Source organism: Micropterus salmoides, unplaced genomic scaffold, assembly GCF_014851395.1.
Source record: "Micropterus salmoides isolate LMB-PRFRI ecotype aquatic unplaced genomic scaffold, ASM1485139v1 Ms_hic_scaffold_8, whole genome shotgun sequence".
In the NCBI taxonomy this organism is placed as follows: domain Eukaryota; kingdom Metazoa; phylum Chordata; class Actinopteri; order Centrarchiformes; family Centrarchidae; genus Micropterus; species Micropterus salmoides.
Window position 1 is genome coordinate 17,485,377 of NW_024044570.1, and position 18,603 is coordinate 17,503,979.

The 18,603-nt window shown below is 39.7% G+C and overlaps 3 protein-coding genes across 3 annotated transcripts; 2 read left to right on the forward strand and 1 right to left on the reverse strand.

Annotated features, from left to right (window-relative positions):
- Positions 1 to 431: 431 nt before the first annotated feature.
- stoml1 (stomatin (EPB72)-like 1) lies at positions 432 to 5,478 on the forward strand. The gene is made up of 7 exons (XM_038706497.1): positions 432 to 780; positions 1,411 to 1,517; positions 1,613 to 1,762; positions 4,185 to 4,388; positions 4,470 to 4,680; positions 4,791 to 4,991; positions 5,172 to 5,478. The coding sequence occupies exons 1-7, from the start codon at positions 624 to 626 to the stop codon at positions 5,366 to 5,368; spliced, it is 1,227 nt and encodes a 408-aa protein (XP_038562425.1). The 5' UTR covers positions 432 to 623; the 3' UTR covers positions 5,369 to 5,478.
- Positions 5,479 to 5,699: 221 nt separating this feature from the next.
- LOC119894014 (cholesterol side-chain cleavage enzyme, mitochondrial) lies at positions 5,700 to 8,747 on the forward strand. The gene is made up of 9 exons (XM_038706496.1): positions 5,700 to 6,099; positions 6,339 to 6,494; positions 6,644 to 6,843; positions 6,968 to 7,171; positions 7,297 to 7,457; positions 7,554 to 7,720; positions 7,875 to 7,953; positions 8,032 to 8,223; positions 8,317 to 8,747. The coding sequence occupies exons 1-9, from the start codon at positions 5,810 to 5,812 to the stop codon at positions 8,437 to 8,439; spliced, it is 1,572 nt and encodes a 523-aa protein (XP_038562424.1). The 5' UTR covers positions 5,700 to 5,809; the 3' UTR covers positions 8,440 to 8,747.
- A 287-nt stretch (positions 8,748 to 9,034) lies between these two features.
- Positions 9,035 to 12,521, reverse strand: ccdc33 (coiled-coil domain containing 33). Its single transcript, XM_038706127.1, has 8 exons — positions 12,507 to 12,521; positions 12,201 to 12,396; positions 10,139 to 10,227; positions 9,903 to 10,034; positions 9,681 to 9,771; positions 9,473 to 9,597; positions 9,279 to 9,368; positions 9,035 to 9,175 (listed from the first exon to the last, which is right to left on the reverse strand). Exons 1-8 carry the CDS (start codon positions 12,519 to 12,521, stop codon positions 9,050 to 9,052), a joined length of 864 nt encoding a protein of 287 aa, XP_038562055.1. The 3' UTR covers positions 9,035 to 9,049.
- Between the last annotated feature and the right edge of the window lie 6,082 nt (positions 12,522 to 18,603).

Here is an 18,603-nt window from a genome sequence, read left to right on the forward strand (position 1 = left end):
TTGGCAAAAGAAGAAAAAAAGGGAATTGTTGAACAATAAATGATCAAAATCAGAGGGGAAAGGCATAGTGTGGAGAAATGTAAATCAATTGGGATTTACATTTGGGATAACCAATAAAATGGAGACATTTAAACTCAATCCAAAACAGAGTAACGTTAGATTTTGAGAGGTAGGGATTTAAAAAGAGAGCAAGTTATAACCCTAACCTTAATCTTTATATCATGCAGGAAATTTACACATGAAAGACAATAAAAATATGACACACTTAAGGAAAATATTTTTAAGCACCGCTGAAAAGACGGCCATTACTGAAGGAGAATGAAACCTGAAGGTGGCAGTAATGCACCGTGGATGCAAACTGCCGCGAAACCTCAAAGCAGAAGAAGAAGCACACGCCTCGTCAATAAACACCGCGAAGAAGAGTTCGATCAAAACACGGAAGTACTTAATGCTAGCTAGAAAGCTAACAATACAAGTCATTTGGCGTAATCACCTGAAGCGTCCTGCATTTTAGTAACCATAACTACTTTGTTTACTTTAACCAGACTGTTTTGGTTGACAACTGCAGCAGGGACTGATAAGTAATATGAAGTCCGTTTAAATAGCAGTTATTTTACCTAACAATGTTTAGCAAGTCGTATCAGCTGCTCCCTCAGAGGGACTCCACCAGTCCGAGGACTCCTGGCTTGTTTGTGGACACTGATGGCTTCACACAGCGCGGCTATCACAAAGGACTTTCATTTGACAACATGCCCAATGTTTCTAAAAACGACTTCACTGGTAAGTAGCTAACATTAACTTACGTGACACAGTGGACTTAAGTCAAACAATTCAGCCTCAAATGATTTAATAAAATAAGAGTTTTCCCAGTGTGTGGTTTATCATTTATTATCAACACTAGATGTTGTCAGTGGCAGTGTCTTACTGCCTAGTCCATCACGTTTTTTTGTTTAAAATACGCAAAACATATAAGAAAATATGTCCAACATATGTCAGAAAACACGCTACATTCCATTGCACTTGATTGAAGTTGGATGACTTGCATGAGACACATTAAAACAAAACAGCATGATCAGAATTGCAAAGGATGAGATCTCCTGAAATCTGATCCCTAGGATGAGTTGTGCTCCAACATCACTGGATCCTACACTTCCCAAAATGCAATTTAATTGCATGTTTCGTGAGACCCTTCCTGCTTCATAAGACCACTTCTTTCAAACCTCACACCACCAGTTTGTAAACCAGGCGCTATACAATTTTGTTATCTTCAAATCTTTATCAGACTTTAGAAAGCTTCCATTAAAGTAACTGATTTTACAGGCAAAGTAGTTCTCCCCTTGACTGGTTTACTGAAAACACCCTTGGAAAGCTGAGTCTCTTTTTTTTGTTTATTTGTTTGTTTTCCTTAAGATACCTCCCAAGGATGGGTGTCCTGGATTTGCAACCTGATTGTCATCTTCCTCGTCTACATCTGCACCTGTATAACATTTCCTATAACAGGATGGTTTGTACTGAAGGTAAGCTGAAATTATCTCTCATCAATTACTCCCACAGCATGTCCACTCCCTTGTTGGGAATTAGAACAACCAACTGTAACTCATTTTGTCCTTAGACAGTGCCTAACTACCAGAGGATAGTAGTGTTTCGACTGGGTCGAGTCTGTCCTCCGAAGGGCCCTGGTATTGTCCTTGTGCTGCCCCTCATTGACCAGTGGCAGAGAGTGGACCTGCGAACACGTGCTTTTAACATCCCTCCTTGCCAGGTAAACCTCTAGACACTCTTTATCATTAGTTAGCGATGGGATGGACAACTTCTTCAAGTATCCTGAAACACTGAAAAATGCAGAGAACACCTCTAGTCAGGAGTAGTTGCCCTCAAATTCTCCTACTAGTTCTTTACTGAACAAACTTTTACTGAAAAGACTAACTTTGTAAGATACTTGTTTTGGTTTAACTCAGACTGCTGAAGCTTCATATTAGTGTCCTAATGACATTTGAATATATTACTGTACGGAAGGAAGACCCTGGAGTTTGTCCCCCTTTGCCTCCATTGAAAGCACATTAGGAAGGGATCTTTTAATTGCCACTATGAACAGGAGGAATGATTACAGAAAGCAAAATCTGCTCCAGTTTTTAAATTGTCATCTGACTTTTGTTTTAAAACAGACTTGTGAAGCTTTTGCTGCGTTTCGACCAAAGGAACTATACCCCGGAACTAGGAACCTTTGGAGGCACTCACTGCGTTTCCACCAAAGGGACCAGGGTCTAAATTCAATTCTAGGGTATTTATTTTACCCCCCAAAATGTCCCCACTTGGGTTTAGTACTTTCCAAAAGTACTGGTACTTTGGGGGGCTTCTACGACCTCTCTTGTCCACCGTTGTTTGCAAACTAATAAATCGCAATCAACAGTAGCACACAAGTCAAGAACTTTATCCAGTTTGTTATTAAATTTCTAACAAACTTTATCGTGTGTCTATCCATTATACTCCCACACCAAAAAAAGCTGTTTTTAATGGTCAAGCAAGCCTATAGTTTTTTCGTTACATTCCAGTCAAACAGACTCATTTATAAATTTTACTCCTGGATAGTGGATACTAAATAATTTTAGAGCATAGTGCATCGCTTTGTACGGCCAATAGGCCTACAGCCTACGACAGCTGTTTAATTTGCCTAATCTTCGCAGGTCTTTAGACCATGGTGGAAACGCACAACAGTTTGCTGAAGGAACCTTTTAGTTCCTTGAAAAGAGATCCGGGTACTTTTGGTCGAAACTTTTCTCATGTTCAGGAACTTCCATAAAGTTAAGTTCCTGAACATGAGACGGCTTTACTGAAGAATGGTTAACATGCGAGAGACAGCGCTGTGGCAGATCTAGGCACCCGGTGGCAAATATCTTTGGCAAATATTAAGATATTTTCACCATTTTTATGTCATTTTTAAAAAGTAGCCTTCACATTTTTTAAATATATTTTTTAAAGAATAATGACACGGATGATTTATTTTTCATTATAATAATTGATACATATTATAACTCATTGTTACACTGAGTGCCACTAGCTGCCACTGGGAGGATCTCTTTGCTGCTGTAAGATACTTAGACTTTTGCAAGATTAAAATATCCCCTCTCTTTGGACCAGAGACTCTCTTGCATATGAGCTTTTGTGATATTCACCTTTTACTTACATGAACAAGTATTAAGAAGGTTACTCAACATCCTTTGCAGATGTTTCCTGGTGTGGTATGTTAATGATATGCCAGACACAGCGAGAGGGTGTCAATTAGCGAGCTGCACACAGAACAGTGGCAGTGTAACTCATTCATGCAGTAGGGCAAGTGAGTTGTAGGCACTTTTGCATTCAAACAATAGGACAGACAGTTTACAATAATTACGACAGTGATGAAAACACTATGGGTTGGGGAAGTCGACCCAGACAGTCCTTAAGTATTGATGGTTACAGAATTGTTTCTGTATGCCCTTTTATCACTCAGACCACAATAAAGCAAATTGTAATGTTTTGAATACAGTATTTGATCCTTACAGTACAACACATGAGCTAAGCAGTCGTAGTTGCTCATCAACCAAGTTTAAACAGTGTGTCAGTTAATTGTGTATGATTTGCTTTGTCCTGCAGGTGGCACTCTTGGTGTACTGGTCAGTGTGAAACTGGACAAAGTAAATTGATACAGGGAGAACTATGAATAGTGTTTGACAGTAGGGTTGAACCTGTTGCTGCCTGGAGTATATCTGAAAACATTTTAATGCCAACAAAAATTCATTGTGTGCTGAATGTTTTTTTTTTTTTAGTCTTGTGTCATCCCTTTCATATTAACTTTGCTTAGCCTTTTAGTCTTTGCCCCCATAAACTTAATAATTAAAGGAACTGTCCCAATTCTTCAAGCTTAAGCATTTATCACAGTTATGATTTTGTTTTTTAAACTCCTCTTGAGGAAACTAATCACAGCTCTATCACTGAAATGCTTCACTGCATTTCAATAAAGACAAGGTACCAGGACTCTTCTTCTGAGCAATCATTATTTGCCAACTGTATATTCACAGTGAATATTGCTAAGTTAATGCCAGCTTTAAGAATGAAAAGGAAATGTCACTGAGTTGTGACAAATATTAAATGACCTGTGTTAGACCCAGCACTTTAAAATATTAAATGTAATTCTGCTACTGTAGGTGCATACTCGGGATGGCGCAGTGCTGTCAGTGGGAGCAGACATCCAGTTCAGGATCTGGAACCCTGTCATGTCAGTAGTATCCGTCCAGGACCTGAACGCCTCAACGAGGATGACTGCACAGAATGCTTTGACCCACAGCCTGGACAAGAAGACTGTTAGGGAGATCCAAACTGAGAGAGTTAAACTGGGAGAATATCTTGGGGTGAGACCACACTCAAGCTACGGTCTCTGCTGGCTTTTCAGTGTATCTTGTCAAACTTACACCCGTTCTCGCTCTGTACAGATGGACATAAATGAGTTGACTCAACACTGGGGGCTGGAGGTGGACAGGGTAGAGCTTACCCTCGGCTCTCTACTAAAAGCACCAGATGAAGGCACCTCTGGACCCCTCATCATGCCTACCGCTGTGCCTGGACTGGAAGGTCTCACTGGCCCCATTCAGCAGTTGGCCATGCACTTTCTGGCCCACAGTGGCAGTTCACAGCCTCAGCAAGGTAAGGCACCACACACACACACACACACACACACACACACACACACCTTTGTACAACATGTACCCATTTTGAAAATGTTCTGTTATACATATGTGGCTTTTACTCCTCAGAGGACAGCATAACTTTTACAGATGAGTTTGGCAGTGCCCCTCAGGCAGTCATGGCCACACCAGGTTCTGTTGAAGAGCTACTTGGCAGGGTCGAGCTCCTGCTCTCTGAAACTTTGGTCCACCAAGTCGGGGCCTGCTTCCAGTTTGACATAAGCTCTGAAGATGGACAACATCACAGTTACTATATGGACTTGAGCCAAGGTGATGGTTCACATATTGCTGTTAATTTGCTACAATTATAAGAACATTTTCATTTAGATAAATCCAGCAACTGAATGCAAACTGTGCTAAATCTGTCTGAGAATGCTCAAATCTTTGTGGTAAATAGAGACAAAAGTACAATTACATAAATGTCTCTATCGCTCTGTGTGTGTTCTGTAGGCAGCGGTTCAGCTGGAGCAGGGTCCTTGTGCAGAGAGCCAGATGTGACACTGAGTATGAGTGACCGCGACCTTCTAGCCATGTTCCAGGGTGGGCTACGGCCATTTGCAGCTTACACCAGTGGCAGACTTAAAATCCAGGGAGACATTGAGACTGCCATGAAGCTGGAAAAACTCATAAACCTACTTAAGAAGTAGCAATCATTGTAACATTTGTATATTAATTTATTAAATCCTTAATTTTAACTGTAAAGTACATGTTTTTTATGGATTCACTGATTACATTTGGTATAAACTGATTTCTGTTATGGCCTTGTCTTTCTTCACAAAACCAAAGCAAAAGCTTGTTTATAATGACTGAAGGTCTTGGCATGGAAGGTTGACTTTGCATAGTCCTAATAGTTTCTGACACACTTCTTACAGTAAGATGATTGCACATTGCTCTGATGACAATATTTGGTAACTAACACAGCTCGACATACACAGACATTGTGTTATATGGTGTGTTCTATTAGGCTCTGAGGTTCAACTGGAGAACCTTGATCAGCACAGCAAGGGGGGCTGATTATTTAGACCAGCCTCCTTGTTTTGCACCAGACGTCCCTGGGATAGCCAGAGTAGCTGCTGAAGGTAGAACAGATGAGCATTATTGTTGTCGGGATGGCCAGGTGGAGTGTGTGGCGCAGCCCTGTGACGCTGCCCCTGTCCTGGATAGAAGGGCTGACAACAGGTGTGCGCTGCAGCAGCAGTATGCAGGTGGTCAGACAGACGTACTCAGAGAGCAGCAGCATTGTCAGGCCTTTCAGTGACATTCCTGGACTGTGGAAGAATGGGGTGGCCAACTTGTACAATTTCTGGAAACTGGATGGCTTCAGAAACCTTCACCGCATCATGTTGCAGAACTTCAACACTTTTGGACCCATTTACAGGTACAGAAGGCAAGACATGATGTATAAATCAATAAAATCACTCTGCAGAACATTAACAGCCTTATGCTTATCTTAAGTAATTTACATAAGTAGACAAAACAAATGACTGAATTACGTCACAGCTTTGAAACTATTTTCTGGCGTAAATGTAAACATTTTTGTTTATGAAAAATATCTGTGACAATCCACAAGGTCATGTTTTTTTAAAACCTTTTTCCCTTGGACTTTCTGTATGTCAGAGAAAAAATAGGTTATTATGAAAGTGTAAATATCATCAATCCGGAAGATGCTGCCATCCTGTTCAAAGCGGAGGGCCATTATCCTAAAAGGTTGAAAGTTGAAGCCTGGACATCATACAGAGACTATAGGAATCGCAAATATGGAGTTTTACTAAAGTAAGTGGTATCTAATATAGTCTTCAACCTGTTGAAAATCTGTTTTGACAATATGTTTTACACTTTGATGGAACCAAGAGTTTCATTAAGTGCCATAACAAAGAAAAAGTTCCCTTGCTAGTTTAAGTTTACATCCAATCTTCCCACAGGAATGGAGAAGATTGGAGATCAAACCGTGTTATTCTCAACAAGGAGGTGATTTCCCCAAAGGTGCTGGAAAACTTTGTGCCTTTGCTGGATGAAGTTGGTGAGGATTTTGTGGCCAGAGTTCACAAAAAGATCAAGCGAAGTGGCCAGAACAAATGGACCACTGACCTTTCTCAAGAACTCTTTAAATATGCACTTGAGTGTAAGACTGACTTTTATCTCGCTTGATATGAAAGCATAATTTATTTCACACTCTCTATAGGTCAGTGCCCCTTTATACTTACATTGTGCTTGTGTTTGTCCCCTGTTTATTCCGTCCTACACAGCGGTGAGCTCAGTGTTGTATGGGGAGCGTCTGGGTTTGATGCTGGACTACATTGACCCTGAAGCTCAACATTTCATTGACTGCATCACCCTCATGTTCAAGACTACCTCACCCATGCTCTACATACCTCCTGGTTTGTTGAGGCAGATTGGAGCAAAGGTGTGGCGGGACCATGTGGAGGCTTGGGATGGGATCTTCAACCAAGGTAGAGTATTGTGCTGATTGACATCATGGGGTCGTCATTTCTGTAATTTATTCTAATATTATTTATATGTTTGTACTGTATATGGTGCAGCTTATTATTTCATTTATATTCCTTTGGTGTATCAGCGGACCGCTGCATCCATAACATCTACAGGCAGTTACGTAAGGAGACTGGCACGCCAAAGAAATACCCAGGAGTCCTGGCAAGCCTGCTTATGCTGGACAAGCTGTCAATTGAGGACATCAAGGCCAGCATCACTGAGCTAATGGCTGGAGGAGTAGATACGGTAAGTAAAGAAAAATTACAAAAATCCTTTATTTTCCAGAATGTGACCTCTTTTCAGCTTTCTCAAGACTCTTTTAATTTGGTTTCTGTATTTCAGACTTCTATAACGCTGCTGTGGACGTTGTATGAACTAGCCAGACACCCCAGCCTCCAGGAGGAGCTGAGAGCGGAGGTGGCTACAGCCCGGGCTGAAAGCCAGGGAGACATGCAGGAGATGCTGAAATGGATTCCGTTGGTCAAAGGAGCTTTGAAAGAAACACTGAGGTTAGTATTTGTCTCTTTCAGATTTGTGGTAATACTTTTTCCCACTTACACATAGTTGTTCTGAAAATGACCTTTTGTAATTAATTTTCCCAATTCTGCCATCTACTAACACTCAGTTAGTCTTTAATATAGAAGTTTCACTTTGACCCCTCAGGTTACACCCTGTTGCTGTGAGCTTGCAAAGATACATAGCAGAAGATATCATTATTCAAAACTACCACATCCCAGCTGGGGTAAGTTTAAACTATAAATCATCTAATCATCTTTTTGTATTTGGGCATTTTTGTCAGTTTTTTTGTGTTTGTGTTTAGACTCTGGTCCAGTTAGGACTGTATGCAATGGGCAGAGACCCCAAAGTGTTTTTTCGTCCGGAGCAGTATCAGCCCTCCCGTTGGCTGAGGACAGAAACGCACTACTTCAGGAGCCTGGGCTTCGGCTTCGGCCCCCGACAGTGTTTAGGACGAAGAATCGCTGAGGCAGAGATGCAAATCTTCCTTATACATGTGAGATATATGGAGATATATGGAGTTTCACTTTGTTTTGTAACTCATTTTACACAGCATATTAAGTGTGCGGATTATCTTCTGTCTTTGCAGATGCTTGAGAACTTCAGAGTGGAGAAACAGCGCCACATGGAAGTGCAGAGTACCTTTGAGCTCATTCTTTTACCAGAAAAGCCTATAATATTGACTTTGAAACCTTTACATACTAGTCGGTAACACTGAGTTTGAAATTAAACTGTGGTGCATGAAAAGTTAGGCTAATTTCTATAGCTCTATATTACAGTTGATTGTAAATGGCTTTACAAAGCACCACAATATAAAAATTTAATAAAATCTTTCCACGTTGGATGCTGATTGAGAGCAAGAAAAAAATATTAGAAAGGAAAAAGCTATAACCTCAGTAATTCCATAACTACTGAACAGAGTAATTGTATGTACTGTATGTTACTTAGTAAGTAATTTGAGTAATGATGAAAATGTGAAGTCTGTGTGTGTGTACGATATATTAAAAAATATTGGATTCATGGAGTGTACTGAACCTTTATTCCATGTCCATGTGGCAAAAGTATTTTAAAATAGCTATCTATATAAACAGTGGTGAATAAAACAACACAACTGATTTAGTATATGTTGTGTAATATACTTTTATTACATATTTTAATATCTAAATACATTTATTAGGTAAAAATATCTTATTTGCAACATTAAAACAAGCTTTTCTTTTCGCTGACCTCTGTAAAAAGCAGAAATCATTCCAGGTCAAAAAATTTATAAAATAATTACACACTTTACAGTACATGTTGTGTAAAATTAATGCTAACTGCACTCAGCTGACCGATGGAACATTATGAAGGATTGTGGTGGAGGTCCGGACAAAGCCATGCCTGTGCTCACTCAGTTTGGTCAACATGTCTTGTTTCTCTCTCCCCCATAATTTAGAGTTTTCCTCCAGCTGTAATACATGCAAAGGCAAAGCATCCACTTAACCAGCATTGAAAAAACTCAAAAGGTCTACATATACAGTATAGGAGTATCTCATTTTTATGTATTTTCACCTGGGTTTCCAGTGTTTGGGCTCTTGCCTCAGCCTTCTCTAGTTTGTTCAGTAAACTCAGTCTCTCCTTGAGTGGCAGTGCGTCTTTTGTCTGAGGAGGACATGACATACATCGGATTGAGATTTCCATAGCTGTAGGACAAAATTAGGGTAGGCTGAGCCCTTTAATGTGATTGAGAGTTTATGTAAGAGTACCTGTGCTGACTGCTGAATAATGACTGCAGCAGGCTGCAGGCGAATCCTATCCAGCTCTTCTCTGAGACGAGTGTTTTCTGCTGCCAGGGCTGACTCCATCTCTTCCTTTCTGCGGTCAATCTCACCTACACAGTATGAACAGATACTCTGGCTACCAAATGTTTTTTTTGTGAAAACATTAATCCCTCAACCCACTGAGTCCACCTACCTCTTTGCTTTTTTGCCACCAGCCTTTTGTCACCACTCTTGTTCTTCTCTCTGAGTTTGCTATATAATGCTTTCTCCATGTTCTGAATTACCTGAACAATTGGGATGGCAAAAGTGTACAAGATATTATCCTAACATTGTATGTTTCTAGCTGTTTTTCATAGAAAGAAGCATTATTCCCTGTTTGGCAAGTGCAGAGCAGATTTTGGGGGTGAGTGTTCACCTTTTCCTGCTGTTTCACTGTAGCCTCCAAAGTTGCCATCTTTGTCAAGAGATTCTGGTGGCACTGCAGATCCTCCTGCTGCTGCTGGTGGACTCTCTGAAGTTTTAGTAGCTCCTTCTCACTGTCATTCTTCTACACAACACACGAAAGGAAGACAGAATGGTAAACTTTATAAACACCACAAATACACTGACATGAATGTGTGTGACATAATGTATGTTCGTGTATCTTGTAACCTTGATCAATTCATTTTGCAGTTGTTGGATCCGGTCTCTTTGCAAGGCCGCCTTACTGGTCTCACTGGCTAGCTTGAATTTCAGAGAGGCTTAAAAAAAACAATATAGTTGAAAATATCGTACACAACAACATAAATCTGGGTAATCTCGTGTCTGTTATTTGTGCAGATTTCTATAGGAATGTGATTTTATGGGCTACATTCATATGTTGAAATCAGCACAGGACACGTTTATCTAAGATGAGAATAGGCATTTGATCGGTAGAGATTGAAACTTACATGTAAGTTGAGGTTTGGTCATTCGAATAATAATGACCACAACACTGATTAATAAACCTTTTGAAATGGAATGGATTTTCTTTTGGAGTGGACTTAAATGTAGTCCCTCTGCTTTGATGCCAGCAGAGAGACCTTCTGGAACATCCTTTCACTGAGGGTCACAAACTGTCCTTCAGGAGATAAGGGATGTGCTGCCCACAGAGCTTATCGTTGTCTGTGGCCTAAATGAACTGCCTTATCACAAAAACGGCACAGTCTGTTTGGGAATAGACACTCACAAGGATTAGCAAGCACAGTGAGATATGGCCCACATCACTAATTCAATGAAATGCTCTTAAATCCATAACATGGACTGAAGGTTCAACAACTGCTGGCTGGATAGCAAACTTTTATTTATGACATTTATGAATCCAAACATGTCTTTTTACATTTGAGCTAAACTTCTGGTTAGGGTAGAGTCAGAATATCAATGATTGCTTTTGCATGGTTTTGGTTCTGGCTCATTTTAAGTATTAAGTAAATCTTAAGATTAAGTAATATTGGAATAGGAGATTGTTATGGCAATTTATATATCTTATTGTATTACTGTATGATTCTTATATTGTTTGAAGAACATTGTGTACTTCACCGCGGGTCACCGTCAGTTCAGTTGTTCTCACTTCTGCAGCCTCTGTACTTTTCCGCTGGTCTATTCTCATATACGCTAATGACCCAGGGCCCCTATCTGACCTGACAGACATCAGACAAAGTTCCTGTTTCATTCACTGCATTGTTTTAGTAACTGTCATTAACAATCATTTTTCTGCTTGAAGCTATAAACAACCGTGCTACACAGCTCTATAAAAACTCACACTTTTCACGTCTTTGTACTCTCCTGCTGACTGCTCTGTACTCTGTCTGATTCGTACCTCTGAAGCTTCAGGATAACTACGACAAAGACAACTCTGTGTTCAGGACCAAATTTATTTCACATCTCCAGAACGGTGAATTTCGCAATGTGGACGCAATTTGTTTCTATAGATGGTGTTAAATCTGACTTTTTACTTAAGAAATAAGGCTTGTATTAACATGATAGCCAGAAAATAACTTGTGCAGGCTACCTTTTTAAGTGTTTTGGACTATGGTGATGTTGTCTACATGCATGCAGCCTCTAGTACTCTCCATAGTGTACCATAGTGCTCTGCGTATTCATCATTGTACGCTTTATGAACTGGCAGGCTAGCTGTCACTAAGTCTGCGTAGACATCTTCATTTGCATATTTTTCTATACAAGGCCATGCTGGGAAACTGCCGGCATATTTATGTAATCTCCTGAAGCAGAATACCAGCAGTTTTCATCTCTGCTCCACCAGGTGGCTCTCTTACCATGTTCCAAGGGTTTTTACTGAGTTGGGAAAGAAAGCCTTCTCTTACTTTGGTCCCTGGTCTTGGAATAACTTACTAAATTGCCACATCTAAACAATCTAGTCCCATTGAATGAATTTAAAGCAATGTTAAAATGCCATGTAACTGAGAAATGTAACTGCCACATGTGACCTGGCTTAGTCCCTTTCCTTTGTGTGTGATGCTTGTTGTTTGTTTTGACTATTCTGTATTTCTATTTAAATTGTAACTGGTGTGCCATCTTGGCCAGGTCTCCCTTGGAAAAGAGATTTCACTCTCAAGGGACTTCCTGTTAAATAAAGGTTAAATTAAAAAAATAAATAAAAAGACAGGACACTAATGAATGGATAAAAGTTATAGTTGAGTACTGTAATTCACCATGGTGCTCTGCTGTGGCTCACCTATATGGTCAGAAATCTCAGCCTTGGTCATGACGTCAATGTCTGTATCGCTGAGCAGATCACGGCCAAGGTCCTGGTGCAGAGACAGATCAATGCGGAGCTGACTGTTTTCTGCCTCCAATGTCACCACCCGTGTCCTCAGCGCTATGATGTCGTCTGCCATCTTGCTCATGGCTGAACGATAGTTTTCCACCTCCTGATGGAAAGACACGGATGCTCAGTGTCAAGCCAGTTGCTTTAAGTGGGAATTAAATTAATCTTTTTTTAAATAAACTATAACAAATATCTCACTTAGTGAAACTGTACCAGATTGAGTTTCATGAGTGCTATCAAGGCTGTTGTAAAGTGCAAAGATGACTAAAAACTACCCCCCAATTCATTTGTAATCAAATAGTGAGAAAGAGTGACTGGTGGGTTTTTTGGGGACAAATTTGATGCCAAGTGACTCTATGTGATCACCACCACTAGATGTCTCTTCAACACCATCTTAAAGCATTGACATGTATGTATACTGACACCATTTCCAAATATTGCAATATAATTTGTTAGAGGCTCAGTGTCTCATTAATAATTTAATTTATCTTAGTTTTGGATAAGCACATCACATTTGACATGGAATTTAACTGGAAGCTGATGTCTGTGAAGGTTCTCAGTCATCGAGGTCATAATTATCCAAAGAAGGTTAAAATCAAGGGCAACTTCAAAATAGGTTGAAGATACCCGAAGATGTTTCCCCTTTCATCCGAGAGGCTTCTTCTGAACTGAAGATTTTAACCTTCCTTCGATAACTGAAAGCCAAAAGAATATATTCTGCCATATTGTGTGGTATTCCTGTAATCGATTGTCTAGGGTTTGGGTACAATAAATTCATGACTCTGTTTCCTTAAATCCAAAGGAGCAGTAACAACCTATACTGTGAAGGTCTTTTGTCTTGAGAGCTTTAACCAGGAATTTGGGTAAATCCTAGTTGTGCATTCACAGAGCTGCCCTCCTATGAAAGCCCATTTGCTGATGTGTAGAGGCCAAACTCATGCCAAATTCATGTATCTCTGCAAGACAAGCCAAAAAAATCACTTTTTTCTTGATGCCTTTCTTTGCCTTTTTAAAATATACAAAATGTCTCACTGACTTTAGCTTTTAGCAACAATTCCACTGTTGCAGAGCTCTGTTATCAAGACATATCTCTGTGTAAGGCATATTTTCTAGCAGCTTGTATATGCTCATTGTTCTCTGTTCTGTCACATTCCCGTCTCTCATATTGAATAGACAGAATTGAATGGAGACTAAGAGCAGGGTCCAGCTGCACGTATATGGAGGGGAGGCGGCGATTAGGGGATTCCAATCTCAGATGGTGTGGTTGTGATTCCCGTGGGATACAAGGGTGAAATTGAGCATCTAATTGAAAGGGCAGGGACGAGGTGACAATCATGACTGTAGATGAGATGGTGTCTCTGCTGGGGGGCTAACAGGCATGATGAGAAGGACGGCTCCCCATGATGAGTCTCGAAAGTCCCATCATGTGTTCAAAAGAAAAGGAGCCTGTGAATGCTAGAGGTTCCCCCCCTATGATTTGAAGACGTGGCATTGCTGTCATACATACTGTCACTTTAGGCCAATTATACCACAGACAGAAGGCAGCTGGATTGCATTACAAGGATGTTGTATTTAATCAGGTTTCTCCAAACTCTTATCATTCTGATGCTTTATGTACACTATTATTATACATTAAATGCATGTGAAGTCACTATGAAATTGTGCAACTGATACATGGATCTCTGCTTTTCTATCATATAAGTTAACAAAATCTAAATGAATTAACATAAAATCTATATGGATAAACATACGTAATTTTGGCCAGTTCAAAGATCCAAGGAGTGAATTTAAATAACTAAATTAAATAAGCAAGAAAGTCTCACAGCTACAGGAGAAAAATGTCAAGATATAGATAAATAACACCCTGGGACTCTAGCACAAGTTATAACCTCATCAGCCCGATCCTCCTTGAGTGCAATCAGTCCAAAAAATGTTAATCTATTCTACTATCTGCTGATTGATTGAAGAATTTAGGAACTGATTATGTCTAATAACCTTAGTGTAGAGGTTGCTGATCTCTGTCATGTGGGGATCATCCTCAAAGTCCTGCAGAGGGGATCTAAGGCATGAACACATTTAATAAAAATAACTTTTTTTCATTATTCATTCAATAATCATGACATAAAAACCCTGCTTCTCACACATAGTTGTCTGTTTACCGTTTATGTGGATGATTTACTTGATAGGTGTGGTTTATGTTGGGTTTGTTGGCCTGTGAAGCCTGTCGCCTCTCAGCCAGTCTCTCCTGTTCTTGTCGGGCTGCCCCATGGAGCTCAGTCTTGTCTCCCTTGAAAAGGTAGTGGTAATTTGGCAGGATCTGTGCCAGGGCATTATGGGATGGGAGATCGTAGCCATTCTTCTGAAGCTGAAGAGGAAATATTGGTTTCATTGACAAAATCTATTGCCGTGCTCGGCTAGAAGCTGTCTCAGAAAAAGTTCATGACAACCATCACTTTTAACCCTAACATTCTGTTTGAGGTCCTGAAGACCCCAGGCCCTCTTTAACCACTATAAAACATGCTTAACATTGTTTTATCAGCTTCATATTTTACTTTTTTGTAATTTAATGAGAATTGCTTACATACACGTTGAACTGATGTACACTACACCAGCTGTGAAACATGGTTAAATATAGTGTATTTTTATACGCTATATCTTTATCTATATCTATATATCACTGTTGACTGTCGCTTCCAAATCCCAAATTAGTCTATTAGCTTGTTAATAAGCGGTCTAACAGGGAGTTTGGCCTCTGTGGTATCTAATTGACCCCAAGCATAAGTAGAGGAAGTAAAACCAATTTCAACACGCAAGGATTACTTACACAACAGAAACCACGAGCAAGTAGCATTACCTTGGCAAAGGGTTGGCTGTTGGTCTTCCATAACAATGTGGGAGGACTACTGTAAATGGCATCTGTAATGGGAACCTTAAATCTACCGGTCATGTTTTTACAGAAAATTAAATATTTTATCCAAAAAACATTGTAGCTATGACCTCTCAATATTCGCTGTGCTTGTGTGTGACCTGTTCTACCTCTTCATCTCTTGAATACAAAGGTGGTTATGTCACCATGCATACAGGACCCACTCTATAATTATAACAAGAGAGCTCTTAGTCAATAGCCCTAAAGTCCTTCAGGTTTGAGCCTTGCATATACAACACTGTCAATGATTGTGGTTGCCAGCACAAATTCAAAGAAATTAAATGAAATAAAGTCATTTTCTGTTCTTTCTGCAGGCCCTCCCTCCAACACAAATACTTCCACACTGTCAGAGCCTACCTTTGTAGCTGCAGGGCTGCTATGTGATTTTGTCTTTTTTGAGGCCTTCATCCAGCAAAAAAATGCCCTGAGCAGGAGAGTGAATATGTAACTGATGGTGGATGTGAATGTTGGAGATCTGTCATCAAGTCAGAACAATCGACCTGTAACCACAACACAGACCGTGGCAACTTCCAGGCCAATCAGAGGGACTCCTGTTATGTGCAAAATATTTTAGCATCGTGTTTCATGTTCAACAGAGCTCAAGGCAAAACAATGGTATACACCATATCCCTATTTTTTGCATTGGTGGAAAGTGTACAATTTTGAAGTACTCACACAGAGTATTATTATTATCCATTATATGTTACTTTGTACTTCTACTCCATTTTAGAGGCAAATATTATACTTTTACTCCATAACATGTGACAACTTTAGGTTCTTTGCAGATTCAGTCCTTGAATTTCACAACATGAGTCAGTCTCTCCAAAGCAAAGCAAGCCTTAAATGCCTATGTCCACATTCCTGCGGAAGATATGTACAAGTACATATCTGTATATCTGTTAAATGTACAAAGTAACAATTAATAACAATAATACAAAGAATCTTCAGGGTAAATTCCAAGTATTCAAAGTTTGGCTTGGAGAGAAACTGCTTTACCTACATTCAATAATTCTCTTCGGAAACCCTGTAGCTTTGCACATTCCCATAAACAATGTATTAATATACCCATTTCCAGAGATTCAGATTATTACTACAAAATATATTTAACAAATTATAATGTCAATGCCAAGCTGTATTTAAGTAGTTTGTGCCCCACACTTACTATTTGCAACTTTAAAGTGATCCTCACACAATAATGCATCAATAATAATAATAATCGGAAAATATATATATCATTCTGAAACTGGCCATTCTGCACAATGAGTACTTATACTTTTTGGTACTAGTAGAATATTTTGATGCTGAAGCTTTCATACTTTTACTTAAGAGAAACTCTGAATGAAGGATGTTTGCTTGAAACAGAGTATTTCTGCATTGTGGTATAGCAACTTTTACTTTATCTGATTACTTCTGCCTCCATTGCACTTTGTATCTTAGCAATTTTGAAAACAATATCAAACCTTGTGTTTATGCCTGGAAGAAGCATGTACCAATCAATGGAATCAAAGGGAGGATCCTGCTCAGTAAATACCAGCCCCCATGTGAATTCTGTCTTAGCCTGGATAAGCAGATTGATGGGGACTGACTAATGATTTCTAAGTGACATGCTGTGCAGCACCTGTGACTTGCTCTGAGCATTTATTCCAAGCTTCACTCAACTCACTGAGACCCTGATGTCAAATAACTAATACTGTGCAAAAAAAATCATTTCATCTAGAGGAGCTGAATTTAAACAAAATTAGCGTGGGTTTAAGGTTTAAGGAAAAACAAAACAAAAATATAAACAAATTATCAACATGTATCTCCTGTTGGATTATTGGAACTATGCATTGACTCAAAGATGTTTATTAGCTCATGAAAAGTGGACAGCCAATGTAAAAGTCTGACATTTTAGCCATTATGATTGACAGTAACTGGATCGTGTGCTTCTTGTATGTTTCCATTGTGCATGAAATGTGCTATATACAGTTTAACTTGCTAAAGTGTTTATGTGCACACACATATATGCAAATGTGTGTGGAACCTCCAATTGTGTGGATCAATAACTATCCTGTTTGTTTAGCTCATAAGCAGTGAAGGCTGAGATTGACAATTAGTGATGGCACAAGATCTGATTGAGACTAAATGATAAAGTGAGGGCAGGGAGGGAGTCATCAGTGATCTAAAAAGACTGTGCCTGGCATTACTTTACAGTCTCCAAATAGGCCTATATTCTGTTGTTTAGATATAAATAGTGAACTTATTAAATCTGACCGTAATACCATGCATTAAAGCAAACTGTCCTGTCCTTTTGCATTTATTTGTAGCAGGCAATGAATTGTGTTGGACATCCATTAGCTTAGCAAAACAGCTGGATACAATGGAAAACAATTCTGAGAAATACGAATATGCTAAACAGCTATGTTTTATGGACACATCTTTGTTTAAACATGGACAAATTCTATTTAATTCAATACTGGAGTAACAACCATGTGCGTGAATATCTCAGTTACAGCTTCACATATAAAAATTCTACTCTGTTCAGCTTTTAGATAAATATTTTCATAACAGACTGCTTTAATTCATGATAAATAATGCACTGGATGCTTGCAGCTATGTGCTCTGCTAGAAGACATAATCTCTTCTAATCCAACGAGGGAAAACCTGTACAAGTGAAAACACTTCCCGCAGAGTCTAATATCACATTATCATGTATGAGATTGCCCGACAAATTTACAAAATCATTAGAACAAAATAATTTACATTCACATGTTGTGCTCTGCAGTTGCGGCTCATGTTCAGAATGCCTCTGACTCTGTTACAAAAATAATCTGTGGAGGGGAATGGGATGTGCTGTTTGTCCCTATGGAAAGGGTGGGGTGGGGGGTCTCAGTGATACAGTGTCGATTTGTGGCCTGGGCTTTCTGTTGTAACATAGAAATTCAGCATACAGCCTGCAAAATGCAGCAAAGGGGCTCTTCAATTGAGTGACAGCTCAGAGTCTGCTGCCACACAGAGCTTCAATTAGCCTGCCAGAGCAAGGCTACTCCCAGGAGCTTTCTCTACAGCCACATATTCTACCTTTTCCTGTCTACCACCTTTTGTTTTTCCCTTCAATCCTTCATCTGACTCAAACTACACTCTTTCCCCCCCACTTTCCCCATATTTGACCTCAGCATCCTCCCCGTGCTTCTTTTCTATAAGAGCTCCATCCTCCTCAACCCTCCCATGATACCGTACACGTGACAAAGCCAAGCGGAAATACTTGTAGTGTGCTAATGGACACAGAAGTAAGAGGGGTGTTGTAGAAGTGAAAGTAATCGAAACAGAAAGGAGAAAAACAGAGAGGACTGTGGTTTACACAACCGGACTCTCATAACCATAGGGCCGTTCGGTTCCTCTTTT

Coding starts and splice junctions, on each gene's coding strand:
- stoml1 (XM_038706497.1), top strand. CDS start 624: ATGTTTAGCAAGTCGTATCAGCTGCTCCCTCAGAGGGACTCCACCAGT. Junction 781..1,410: donor TTCTAAAAACGACTTCACTG/GTAAGTAGCTAA, acceptor GTTTTCCTTAAG/ATACCTCCCAAGGATGGGTG. Junction 1,763..4,184: donor TTAACATCCCTCCTTGCCAG/GTAAACCTCTAG, acceptor CTGCTACTGTAG/GTGCATACTCGGGATGGCGC.
- ccdc33 (XM_038706127.1), bottom strand. Junction 9,772..9,902: donor CAGTGAAACAGCAGGAAAAG/GTGAACACTCAC, acceptor CCAATTGTTCAG/GTAATTCAGAACATGGAGAA. Junction 9,176..9,278: donor CCCAAACACTGGAAACCCAG/GTGAAAATACAT, acceptor CATGTATTACAG/CTGGAGGAAAACTCTAAATT.
- LOC119894014 (XM_038706496.1), top strand. CDS start 5,810: ATGAGCATTATTGTTGTCGGGATGGCCAGGTGGAGTGTGTGGCGCAGC. Junction 6,100..6,338: donor ACTTTTGGACCCATTTACAG/GTACAGAAGGCA, acceptor TCTGTATGTCAG/AGAAAAAATAGGTTATTATG. Junction 7,721..7,874: donor GCTTTGAAAGAAACACTGAG/GTTAGTATTTGT, acceptor TTGACCCCTCAG/GTTACACCCTGTTGCTGTGA.